Raw genomic sequence first — 12,639 nt, forward strand, 5'->3', positions numbered from 1 at the left:
GGGCCATTAGAAAGAGTGACGGATTGAGGATGACAATTACACTGAGAGCCTGGGTAACTTGGAAGATGGTGGTGTCCTAGATAATCATTGAGAAGCTAGGAAGAGGGGATTTTTTTTGATAGGGGTAGAGATAGATAATGAGTTTTGATTGGGACTGCTGAGTTTAAGATTTTTATGGGACATTCAGTTTGAAATACCTGAATACAAATTATTAGCATGACACAGAAAGAAGGAAACTTGGATTATGTCAACAAATGTGCAAGTGATAGAGATCATATCAGGTAACTGAAAAGAAATACAATAGAATTGCATGGTCTTATAATACGAAGGTCAAGAATTCTAATAGTAATACTCCAATTATCTGAGGCTGTCAATGATTGCTCAGGGCACAAAAAAGTATCTATATATATCATATTGTAGCTATGGTAGAGGCAAAAAGATTTAAAACAGGAGGAGGATTATTAGTCTGGGTAGATGAGCTAGCTAATGTATGATGGAGAAAGGAGAATTAGTTTTCTAAGTTTCCTTTTTTTTCTCAAGTGATCTTAGGACTGATCATCAGACTAGTTAGGATAGTGCAAATGAGGTTAATTGCAAATATTAGATAATTTGAGATGTTCTAATAGGGAGGGAGTACTAACAATTTTGAAGGGGTGGGTTCAGGATCAGGAAAAGAGAAGAACTGAGCCTTGAAGGAAGACAAGAATTCATAAAGATGGAGGCATAAGAATGTAGTGTAGTTGGGGGAGGTCCTGTCCAAATGTAAAGAACCAGGAGAAGTAATTTTGATGTAAGAGAATAGTCAAAAGTCTTTAGGACTTCAAATGAAATCCTGAGGAGTTTGTATTTTATATTAGCTGTGTGGTGTTTCTTAACCATTTTACCTCATGGACTCCTTTGGCAATCTGGTCAAGGCTGTGGCAGTCTTCTCAGAATATTTCTTAATACACAGAATAAGTTACATAAGTTTACAAAGGAAATAAATTCTGTTCAAATTCCTTTCTAAAAATAGTTTTAAAATTATAGAACACAGGTTGACAATTGACAAACTTGTATCTTAGAAAACTACAGTGATAGTTTGACAAGGATGTATTGGAGATGAAAGAGAGAAAGAGAGAAACAATTAGAAAGTTATTACAATAGTGGGAGAGAAGTGATGATGAATACAATTGGAATGGAGAAAATGAAATGGATCTGAATATTGAAATGGGAGGAATGGGAGGTAAGAAAATGGTGTGAAAAATTCTGGAGACAGAATCCACAAAATTGTTCAACTTATTGGATAGGTGGCTGGAGAGGTGAGGGAAACGGAACTTGCATGCTAGCCTACTTTTAAAGATGGTGGTGTCCTTAAAAAATAGAAAGTTCATTGGGGTAAGTATGGTATGGGAAGGTTCAGGGGAAAAGAGTTACCTGTTAAACTAATTAAGATTGAGATATCAATGATATATTCAGGAAACATTATATGAGGATATATCGCATGTTAATTTGTTGGGGACAAAGGGAATAGGTATTTAGACTGGAGAAGGAAACAGGACATGATAGGTGTATTCAGGAATTGGAAGTCTGTCATGTCCAGGGACTAGGAGCAACCAGTGCAAGTTTCAGCATCAAATTTAGGTTTGATATTAGAAAAAAACCCCAAATTTTCTTAACATTTATATCATCACAAAATGAAATAAACTGCTTCATGAAATAGCAGCTTCCTCTTCTTTGGAACTCTTCAAAGAGGACTAGATGACTACCATATCGACACATAGAACATAGACTATACTTCCTGGCAAACTCAGAGGAAAATATTAGCATTGACTTTTTCCATTCCTTGTATTCTTTAGCTTTCAGCAAACTTTCTAGTATATAATACTAGACACACACATATATCTATATATACATATATAAACATATATACATATATATGTATATATGTGTGTGTAGGCATGTATACACACTACATATATATGATTTTTTAAGTTGATATGGATAAACATGTATTTAATATGAAAGGGTGTATATTTTAGCTAGAACTAAGCACGCATAAAATAAAGCATTAAATGAAAGACTTGTAAAGAGATTTATGATGAATGGGTTATGTTTTTCCAAAGGCTTATCAAGAGCTTCATTACTTTGTTGATTAGAAATCATTTTAAAAATCCAATCAAAGTATTCCCCATGCCACTTGACAAGTTTTAATAACCCTGGGGGTACATAAGCTAATGGCAATTTCTATCTGTTCTTGGCTATGATGAGCATTTGTCAGGTGTGTTATAGTGGAGATTTTTTTTGGAGTAGGTTAAAGGTTGGACTAGGAAGAAAGACATCCCAGGGGACTCAAACCAGTGCTGGGAAAAGAAATGGGAGCCAGCAGGCAGTTTTGTCATCCATTACCTAATTCCAGGGCACAGCTCCACAGTGAAAAGGAGTGGTTGCAGTCACAAGCAAGAGACGCCCTAGCTACGTACAGAGCAAGGAACACATTCCAATAATTTAGTGTGGCTCTAAGCTCAAGAGCAGAGGAGGAACTCAGTTCTAACCTTTAACTCAGTACATAAGCATACAGTCAAATAACCATGGCAAGAAAACCAATACCAAAGTGAACCAAAGAGTTCAGTTATTCTGAACCTGTTAAATCCATAAACAGGTTACAGTACCTGAGAACAATGGAAAGTGTAGTGAAACTCACCACTTTCTACTCTGAATTTTTTTAACTCTTTTTAAAAACCTCTTCCACAAATTTTGTAGGGTTTGTGTCCAACTCATATAGCTTTGTAACTGTTTTGATATCATTTCCTTCTTGTGAGTTTGTGTCTTGATCTTCTCTGTCGCCATAGTAGATTTTTATGGAGAGGTTCTTTTGGTGTTTGGTAATTTTTCCACCCTATTTCTTACTTTGAACTTTATGCTAAAGTTGTAAAGAGAGAGAGAAGGGCACTGTCCCAAGCTTTTGGCTTTTTTGTACTACTGTTTTTAGAGGTAATTTCAGAGGTTTGGCAGTTTTTGGTGCTTCTAAGGTGGTATGATACTGGAAGATATGTGGTTACTGCTCTCTTGGTCCATTGTATGGTCCCTTGATCTCTTAGGATTGCAATCAATACTGCTTCTCAGGGCCCCTGCTCCCTTTTGACACTGAAGTTGATATTATTCTTTAGAGTCCTGATCCCTTGTGATCAAAAGTGATATTGCTCTGCAAGGCCCCTTCTCCCTCATAACCAAACGGTGTTCCTCTCTGCCCTTGAACTCTGACTGTCTCTGAATTGAGAGCCCCACAACACGGCTTTTGCTTATGTACCACCATGAAGTCCCATCCCTGTATTGGGACTGGCCCAGAGTCACGGATTCTTCCTATGAACCTTGTAAGTTGTCATAAGCTGGAAGAACGTTTTAGCTGCTTTTTTTATTGGTTCTGACTTCCCTAGAATTTAATTGATTCATATTTTGAAATATTTTGGAGAAGAATGTTGGGAGAGGTTGGCTGAATGTTTTCTCTACCTCTGCATGTGACTCCACTCCTAGAAGTTCACTTAATAAATTTGTGATCATTTATTCAGTCCCCACCCCCAAGGACTGTATCCCCAACCTCTATTCATTGAAATCCCTTATTTTTTTCAAGACTCAGGGCCAGTATTCTTCTTTCATGATGCAACTCTGTTCCCCTCAGCTAGAATGAACCCTACTTCATATCCCTCTGTTTGATTTCTATGCACTTTTTTCATTTTAATATTTAATATAACTATTTCTGCATCTGTCTCACCCCATCCTCTTAGTCTATAAGTACTGTAAGGCAAAAACTTGTCATTTTTCATCTTTGTATCCCAGTGTTTCTATATATAAGATACCAACTATATGTTTTTTAACTAAATTGAGTTGATTTACAATGTCCTGAAATATGTAGAGGAGGTGCTAGATTTGTTTCACATATGAGGAAACAGACATAAGAGGTTAAATACTTACTCAAGCAGCTTCAGTTGAGTACAGACCAAAATTTAGATATTTTACTCTAGTTCCTTTCTAGTGATTTTTAAAGAGCTTATGCGTATAATGAGAAAGTTCTTTTGTATGCAATAAAGTACAACGTAAAAGCAAACTTCAGTTATTTCTGCTAGAACATATTATCTCTTTGTAGCATAGGGAAAGTAAAGACGTCTCATTTTTGTTCCCACCATGACAATATAGTTCTGAATAATGAATGTGAGCATGGACCTATTACTCTCATCTTTGTCCTTTCATCTATGATTCCTGAACATAATGCAATCTAGAATCAACCTTGTCATTATCAGTTCTCCAAAACAAAAATACAACCAACCAATCATAATGTTTAATATCGAAAGATGATGGAATTGCATTTTTTTGGAATATAGGTAGTTTATTGGAAAAAATCAGGTCATAAAATCATTTTATAGCAACTTACCTAAGTGATATGGGGTCATATATTCTACAAGCTCCTTGTTCTCCACAAATATTAGTGGCCCATTTTAGACATGTTGAATCTATCACTGCTCCAAAATAAATAGGGGCCAACATTCCTCCTGCAATGTCAAACAACCAAATGTCAAACTAGAGCAGGGATTCTTCTGTCATGGATCCCTTCAGCAGCCTAGTGAACACCTATCAATTTCTTTTCAGAATAATATTTTTAACATAAATAAACTCATAAGATTACAAAGAAAAACAAAAAGATTGAAAAATAATACTAAATATTGAAGAACATTACAGAGCCGAGGTTAATCATTAAATTTGTTCAGAACAAGTGAGGCTGATAGTCCTCTTATACTATGCCTTAGGAAGACCATATCTGGAATACTGTGCTCCAATTCTAGGTGCTTCTCCACGGACTTGTTATAATTCATCCATACCTTTCTTAAAATGTACACGTAGAACACAGAATGTTATATGTAGTCTGACTAGGATGAGAGTATAGAGAGATTCTGTTTCTAAACACTGTAGCACGCACACTTGCACCTTGAACCTGAGTACAAACACTGGGATAGAGTTGGAAATCATAGCTGGGAATGTGGTAAAGAGTAATAAGTAAGGGAATTCCAAAAGTATACATCTCTTCTCCCTTATCAGAGCCACCAAACTACTAGGGAAAAAGGTATCTATCTTTGTTTACTCCACTTCATCTCTTCTCACTTTTAAATCCCTTTCAGTGCTTTCCAACTTTATTTATTTATTTCTAATGCTCATAAATGCCACAGGTCTGAAAGTCTTTAATAAGTTGTTATCATTCATGACATTTCTACATCATTTGATAATGTTGAACATCTTGTCCTGCTGGATATTTTGTCCTCTCAAGGTTTTCATGACATTATTCTTGCTTTGTTTTCTCCCTATCTGACCATTTATCAGTCTCCTTTTCTGGACTTTATCTATCATCCTTTTCCTTAGGTGGATCCCAAAGCTATGTTCTTGGTTTCTCTCCTTTCTACACTTTCACTCACAGTAACAACAATTGGGTTAATCATTATCCTTAAACAAATAAATCTCAAGATATATATATATATATATATATATATATATATATATATATATATATATACATATACATATATATCTTGCTTTAGGTTCTCTCCTGAGTGCCAGTTATAAATCACTGCCTTTTTGGCACTTTGATCAGAGCATCTTGCAGGTATTTCTAACTAAATGTGTGTAAAACAGAACTCCTTAACATCCTCTCAAGGTTCCCCAGTATCTGAACTTTGGTATCTCTGCTGAGTGAACCATTTTCCTTCCAGTTGGCTAGGTTTGCAATCTCAGAATCATCCTTGATTTTTCATTTTTGTTCATGCCATATAGCCAAGCAGTTGCCAAATTTTGTCTGTTCAGGCCTCTACATCTCCTGTATTCCATTTCCTCTTCTCCACTCATGCAGTGACAACCTTAGTTCAGGACCTCATAACTAAAGTATTACAACAACCTCCTAATTGATCTTCCTTGATGAGATTTCTCCACTTTCTGTTTTATCCTTCACATAACTGCTAAAGTAAATCTACTGACCATTTCACACTCCCCATTGCATAAACTCCATGACATCTAGTTATGTCTAGAATCAAATGCAAAACTACCTTTAAATATTTACAAAACTTTAAAGCCCTGACCTCAACCTTAGTTTTTCCTGTATTATTACATATTACTCTGTCATTCACTCTATTTTCAACCAAATTCATCTTCTACCTATTACCTATATATCATACCTTCTTCCAATTCCTTGCCTTTAAGCAGATTTTGCCCACTCCTGGAGGGTTTTTTTTCTCTTACATTCTAGCTCTTAGAATCCCTAGAGTCTTTCAAACTTCAGCTTATATACCATTTCTCATATAAACCTTTCCTGATCCTCCTAGAAGCTAGTATTCCATCCTTTGAAATGGCATTGCCTTTATTTTTCCCCTTTTATTTATCTATGTATATCTATTTATTGTTAATATTCATTTTAAAGAATTTTGATTTCCAAATTCTATCCCTCATCCTTCCACACATCTATATTTGGAAAGGCAAGCAATAAGATATTAATTATACATATGAAGTCATGCAAAACATTTCCATATAGCCATTGAAAAAGAAAACACACAAAAAGGCAAGAAAAATAAAGTATAAAAACATGCTTCAATCTGTACTCAGAGTTCTTCTTTCCTCATGGATCTTTGGAATTGTTTTAGGTCACTGTCTTGCTCAGAATAGCTAAATCTTTCGCAGTATGTAAAATGTTCTCCTGGTTATGCTGATTCACTTTCAATCCGTCCATACAGGTATGAACACAGTAGTTCCTCACAGTGATATACTACAACTTGTTCAGACATTCCTCAGTTGATAGGTATCCCCTCAATTTCCAATTCTTTGCCACCAAGAAAAGAGCTACTTCAATATTTTTGTACATATGGGTCCTTTTCTCTTTTCTTTGATTTCTTTGGGATATAGACCTAGTAATGGTCTTGTAATATAATAATAACAATTGTGATACAAGAAATCATGATATGAAACGTTCAGGGAATATTAGGTAGAGGTCTATGAAGTGATGCAGACCAGGGAAAGCAGAACCAGAAGAACAATTCATAAAAATATTACCAAAACAATATAAAGGAAAAAAGAAACCTTGAAAGACCCTCAGAATTCTGATCAATTCAGTAGCCAATCATGAATTAGGAACTGGGAATGTTTAGTCTGAAGAAGAAAAGCCATGTGTTGGTGGGAGGGGTATGATAGCTGTCTATTTCTTTTGCTATTGAGGGAAGAACTGAGAGCAAATGGAAGAAATTGCAAAGATACAATTTGAGGCTTGATGTAAAGGAATGCTAGATTAGTGGTGTCAAATTCAAAAAGCAAGGATTCCTACAGTTAGCATATTGACTTAGAAAATGATTAAATTAACATCATCTATGTTACATTGTATACTACTTTGTTAAATATTTCCCAATTACATTTTAATCTGCATCATGCCCTATGGGCAGTTTGAAATCTCTGTATTAGTAGAACCAGAGTTATCCAAAATTAATTGGGTGCCAATAATTGTTCCTTAGCTTCATTGGATATCTTCAGTTAGATAATAACTTTTCAAGTATATGTTAGAGTTTTTTCATTGGGTATGGGTTAGGACCACTGATTTTTCCTTCCAACTTTAAAATTCCATGATTTAGTAAATACATAATGCCAAGGCTTTCTTACTCTCAGAAGATAGGTAGTAGACTATGTATAGGTGCAGAATGGTCAGTGCATAGCTTTGCTTTGGTTATCTTTGATACAAGAGAGGGTTTCATTTTGGATCATTGGAGAGTCTTTGGGAAATATAAGAAAGCATCAGAAAAAATTGTATTTTTAAGTCATAAGAGATGCTGATCTAAATGATTTCTAAGTTCCATGTCAGGTCTGACATTTTGGGATTGCTTAATTCTGCTCCCTTTTCACAATTTCACTATTGTTTGATGTTACTGTATCCCCAGTAATCCCATTGCAAAGGCCTTTCATTGTTGTATATTTGTTTTCCATTATCTCCATCAACTGTCAAGGTTTATTGGTTTTGCCTCCACATTTCCTATACCTATCTTTTTAATCTTCACTCTCAGCAACCATCCAGGTTTAGAAATCATCATCTCATGCCTGGACTACCATAATAACCTTCCTAATTGTTCTTCCTTCCTCCAATCTCTCCCTTCCTCAATACTTCTTCATATAGTCGCCAAAAATAAACTTCCTATTGTATAAGTCTGACCATATAATTCTCCTGATGAAAAAGTAAAATCCAGTGCATGTTTCTAAGGAAAAGACCTAGCCCTCAGCCTAAATGTTAGGGCTTTCCACAACTTTACTTCAATCAAACTTTGTGTCCTGTTTACATTCCCTTTCTTTGAACACTTTTGGTTTTATCTACGTTTGGTCATTATCTGTCCTCTGATTTTTGCTTGTACTCTCCCACAACCATTTAGGATTCAATCTTTCTTTTTTAAGTTATTGAAATCATTCCTCAGTGCCAAGCTCAGAAGTGTCATGTAGACCCTTATTGATTTCCCCAGTCAAAAAGGGTTACTTACCACTTAGATTTTCCTAGGACACTTTCAATCCATCCATTGCCCCTATCTCATTCTATTTATGTATATCTATTCCCTCTCCCCTTATCAGTGATATGTTCTTTAAAGGCAAGATATATCCTTAATACAATTTCTCACATTTAATAAATATTGTTGCGTTTAATTTCATAATATTTTTGAGTTTACAAGAAAAAAATCATACCTAATAATCTCAAACACAGTGAAAAAAACCAATTGCAAGTTATTTCAGGTGAGGAGCAACATTCCTGAAATATAGACAAAGAACAGTAAAGCATCTTCAGATTATCACATTATGTAACAAACACATTTTTTAGTACGCTTCACGTGCTTTCCATACTGGTAAATCTTCAGCAAATAATGCTTTTAAATGACCCAATTCCCATTGGTATATATAAGCAATGACTTACAATTCATTAAACCTTCCACAAGGATTAAAATGTCTACTTTTAAAGGCAATTGAAAGTGATATTAATATATAGGGACATGAAGCTAGTGAACATTAATAAGCTGGAAAGTTTTTGAGCATAGACCAAGTAATATAATATCATATAAAGGACTGAATTGACCAATTACAGATATGCTTGTCACCAGAAAATGAATTGGGGGTATTTACCTAGAGAAAGTACAAATAAGAACTTTCATGTGGGTACGGATTAGACTTATTCTATGTCATTTCCAAGGGTGTAGCATTAGATAGAAGTATAGGGGGGTAGAATTGATCTCAATTTAAAGCAATTTTCAATAATTGTAAGTGAGCTAAATGGAATGAGTTTCCCTGTAAATAATGAAGTATTTAACTGCAGGTTATATTATTATTGGTCATGGACACTGTAAGGAGAGCTTCTTTCATAATTTCTTAGAGATGCTTTATTGTTGTAAACCAGTCATGATGATTGAGGTCAAAATAACCCAGAGATTTCCTCAGTCAAAAGAAAACATTCTATTTGTGTAGAAGAGGAACAAAGGCTACATTATTTTAGAGTACATCAGATTATTGGCTATGATACCTCTTAAAAATAACAGGGAGAAGAGCATAGTGGAAAATGAATGAGAGAATCACATGAGACCCAGTGAGCAAAATCATTTTGATATCATTTGTAGCTGAAATAAGTATATGAGTATTGGAAGATATAGATTGGCATTTTTATGATGATCTATTCTCATCAGCAACAATAGTGGAACCACAGCATTTTTACTGTACTATTACAATGTTCAATGTACTATGTGAGAAAGGCATCACAGCATTTAAGAAAATAAGATCTTGGACAATATTTAGGCTATACTAAATACATGCAGAAGAAATGGGTTGTGGAGGTAACCCATTTAAAAATGTGCAATCATCAATTTCTAGCTTCTTACAAAAGCCAAGATGGAATCCCTAGAATCTTTGTCTTCTATGCTAACATGGTCTTGAATGGATCTTGAGAAAATAAAAAGCTACATTTAACTGTGGTTGCTTCAAATTTATGGTATTCAATTTCAATGGGAACATTACTATAGCAACACAATCCTACTATTCCCCCCAGTAGACTCCCACATGCCACTCTCTCCTCCTATACCTTCTACTGAGGACCTTCCCTTATACTTGACCAAAATAATGAGGGCACCCACTCAGGGATCCTTCTTTGGCCCTCTTCCTCATCTCATATTACTCTGACATAATTTCCCACTATCTCTTCCTTCACTCTAGTTTCTGAAAAGGAAGTGGCCCTTCTATTTGCCAAGGCAAATCCCTATACATGCGCCTTTGATTCCATCCACTTTTTCTGGTTCCAGAAGACTGTACCCACCATTTTGCATTCTCCCTATATATTGGCTCCTTCCTACTGCCTGGAAAGAGACCTAAGTCTTCCGCATCCTTAAAAAAATCCTCACTAGATCTTACCATGCCTACCAGCAATCATTCCTTATCTCCCATTCTTTTCTCAGCTAATGTCTTTGAAAAAAGGCATCTACAGTCAATGCTTCTATTTCCTCTTCTCTCACCCCTTTCCAAACTCTGTGAAATTTGCATGCAACTAGAACTGGTTTCTCTAAAGTTACCACTAATATCTTAATTGGTAAATCTAATGTCATCTTCTTGATAATAATCTTAGTTGATTTCTTTGCAACATTTGACAATATTAATCCCCAACTTCTCCTCTTAGGGTTTTTGTGATTCTCCTCTTCCTTTCTCTGTCCCTGTCCCTGTGCTTCTGCTTTTCTCTTTTCCTGTCCTTCTCTTTCTCCCTCTCCTATCTCTTCCTGCCTGTCTAGCTCCTCCTCAGTCTATTTTGCTGAATCTTCATTCACTTTACAAGAATTAACTCAGGATATCCCCAAGGCTTTTGATAACATGATTCTCTTCAGATCCTAGGACTTTAATTTTCATTTCTATGCAGATTATTCCAGAATCAATTTATTAAGACCTCTCTTAATAAATCTCTAATTAATAAATAATATCTCTTGAGCTCCAGTCCTACAGCACCAACTGCCTTGGACACATTTAAAACTGGATCACCTTAGGGATCTCAAATTTAACATGTCCAAATAAGAAATAATTTTCTTTACTCCAAAATTTTCTTCTCTTCTGAACTGCTTTATTTCTATTGTTGACCCACTATCCTTTTAGTCACCAAAGATCAAACTTCATTGTCATCTTGGATTCCTCACATTTACCCCACATGTCCAATCATTTGCCAAATATAATTTCTTTCTCTACTATATCTCTCACACATATCCCCTTCTCTCTACTCACATAACTACTTTCCTAATTCAGGCCTACTCTAAATTATCACAGCTCTTGCCTAGATTACTACAATATTATTCTAACTGACCTTCCTGTCTCTAGTCTCTCCCCACTAAATTCATCCCTTACTAAGCTGCTAAAATTATTTTCCCAAGTTTAGGTCTAATAATGTTAACCTGCTCCCCATTCCTACCTCTTACTAATAATTCTTATCTCTCCATATCTCCAGGATGAATTTTTGTTGGTTTATCATTTGTATTTCTTATAAACTGCTCCCTTACCATTTTCTAATCTTTCTGAATTCTGCTCTCCTTTATGCCATCTATGATTAAGTTATACTGGACTATTTGCTGCTCCTCTCCCACAAAATATCATCTCTCATCTTGAGGCTTTGGCAATGGCTGTTCTCCATGGCTAGAATGGGTTCTCTTCCAATTTATATTCATAAAATCTCTACTTTTCTTCAAGACTTAGCTTAAGTGTCATCTTTTCCAGGGAACTCTTTAATGGTCCCCTCTAGCTTCTTGTGTCATCTTGTTTAGTGCTCATTTCCATTGATCACACACACACACACACACACACACATATACACACACGTGCGTGTGTATGTGTGTAGCTAGATATGTAGGGTGCGACTTATCTATGTTGTCTCTCTCATTAGAATGTGAGCTCCTTCAGGGCAAAGATCATTTTTTCTTACTCTTTCTATCTTAGAGTTTCATAATTTCTGGCATATAATAAATGCTTGATAAATGTTTGCTCATTTATCGGTCCTCTCATTTAAGTTGGAATTAATTTTTATCTTCATCAAAAACTATCAACAATGATTTTATATAGACAGAATCACTAAGAATTGGAAAGTATCACAAAAACCTTCTTATATCTAGATAAGTTTTCCTCCTAAATATACTCAATATATGGTCATCTAGAGAAAGACAATATTGCAATATGCTAGATCCACCAAATCTACTTTTGTTCCTGTTGTTGTTCAGTCATTCCAGTCATGTCTTACTCTTTGTGACCTCATTTGGAATTTTCTTGGCAAAGATACTGGAGTAGTTTGTTATGCCCTTCTCCAGTTCACTTTACGGATGAAGAAACTGAGGCAAACAGGGTTAAGTGACTTGCCCAGGGTCACACAACTAATAAGTATCTGAAGCTAGATTTAAACTCAGGGAGATGAGTGTTCTTGGTTCCAGGCCAAGTACTCAATTCACTATGCTACCTAGCTGAATCTAAAAATCTACTTTTAAACAGTTGTAATTATTAGAAAGCTTTTTCTTACATCAAGCTTGAATCTGCCTGTCTGCCACTTGTACATATTACTTCTAGTTCTACATTCTGAAACCTAAGAAGTCTAGCCCATTTTCCATT

General features: G+C 35.4%; 1 protein-coding gene across 1 annotated transcript in view; it reads right to left on the reverse strand.

Moving 5' to 3' along the window:
• Positions 1-4,435: 4,435 nt before the first annotated feature.
• Positions 4,436-12,639, reverse strand: part of LOC118851723 (solute carrier organic anion transporter family member 1B1-like) — a 73,016-nt gene continuing 64,812 nt past the window's right edge. The window contains exons 13-14 of the mRNA XM_036761234.1: positions 8,719-8,782; positions 4,436-4,523 (exon numbers count right to left, since the gene is read on the reverse strand). Coding sequence (XP_036617129.1) covers positions 8,758-8,782 — 25 coding nt within the window. The 3' untranslated portion in view covers positions 4,436-4,523; positions 8,719-8,757. The remainder of the gene's footprint in view (positions 4,524-8,718; positions 8,783-12,639) is intronic.

The sequence above is a fragment of the Trichosurus vulpecula genome, chromosome 5 (assembly GCF_011100635.1).
Source record: "Trichosurus vulpecula isolate mTriVul1 chromosome 5, mTriVul1.pri, whole genome shotgun sequence".
Classification (NCBI taxonomy): Eukaryota; Metazoa; Chordata; class Mammalia; order Diprotodontia; family Phalangeridae; genus Trichosurus; species Trichosurus vulpecula.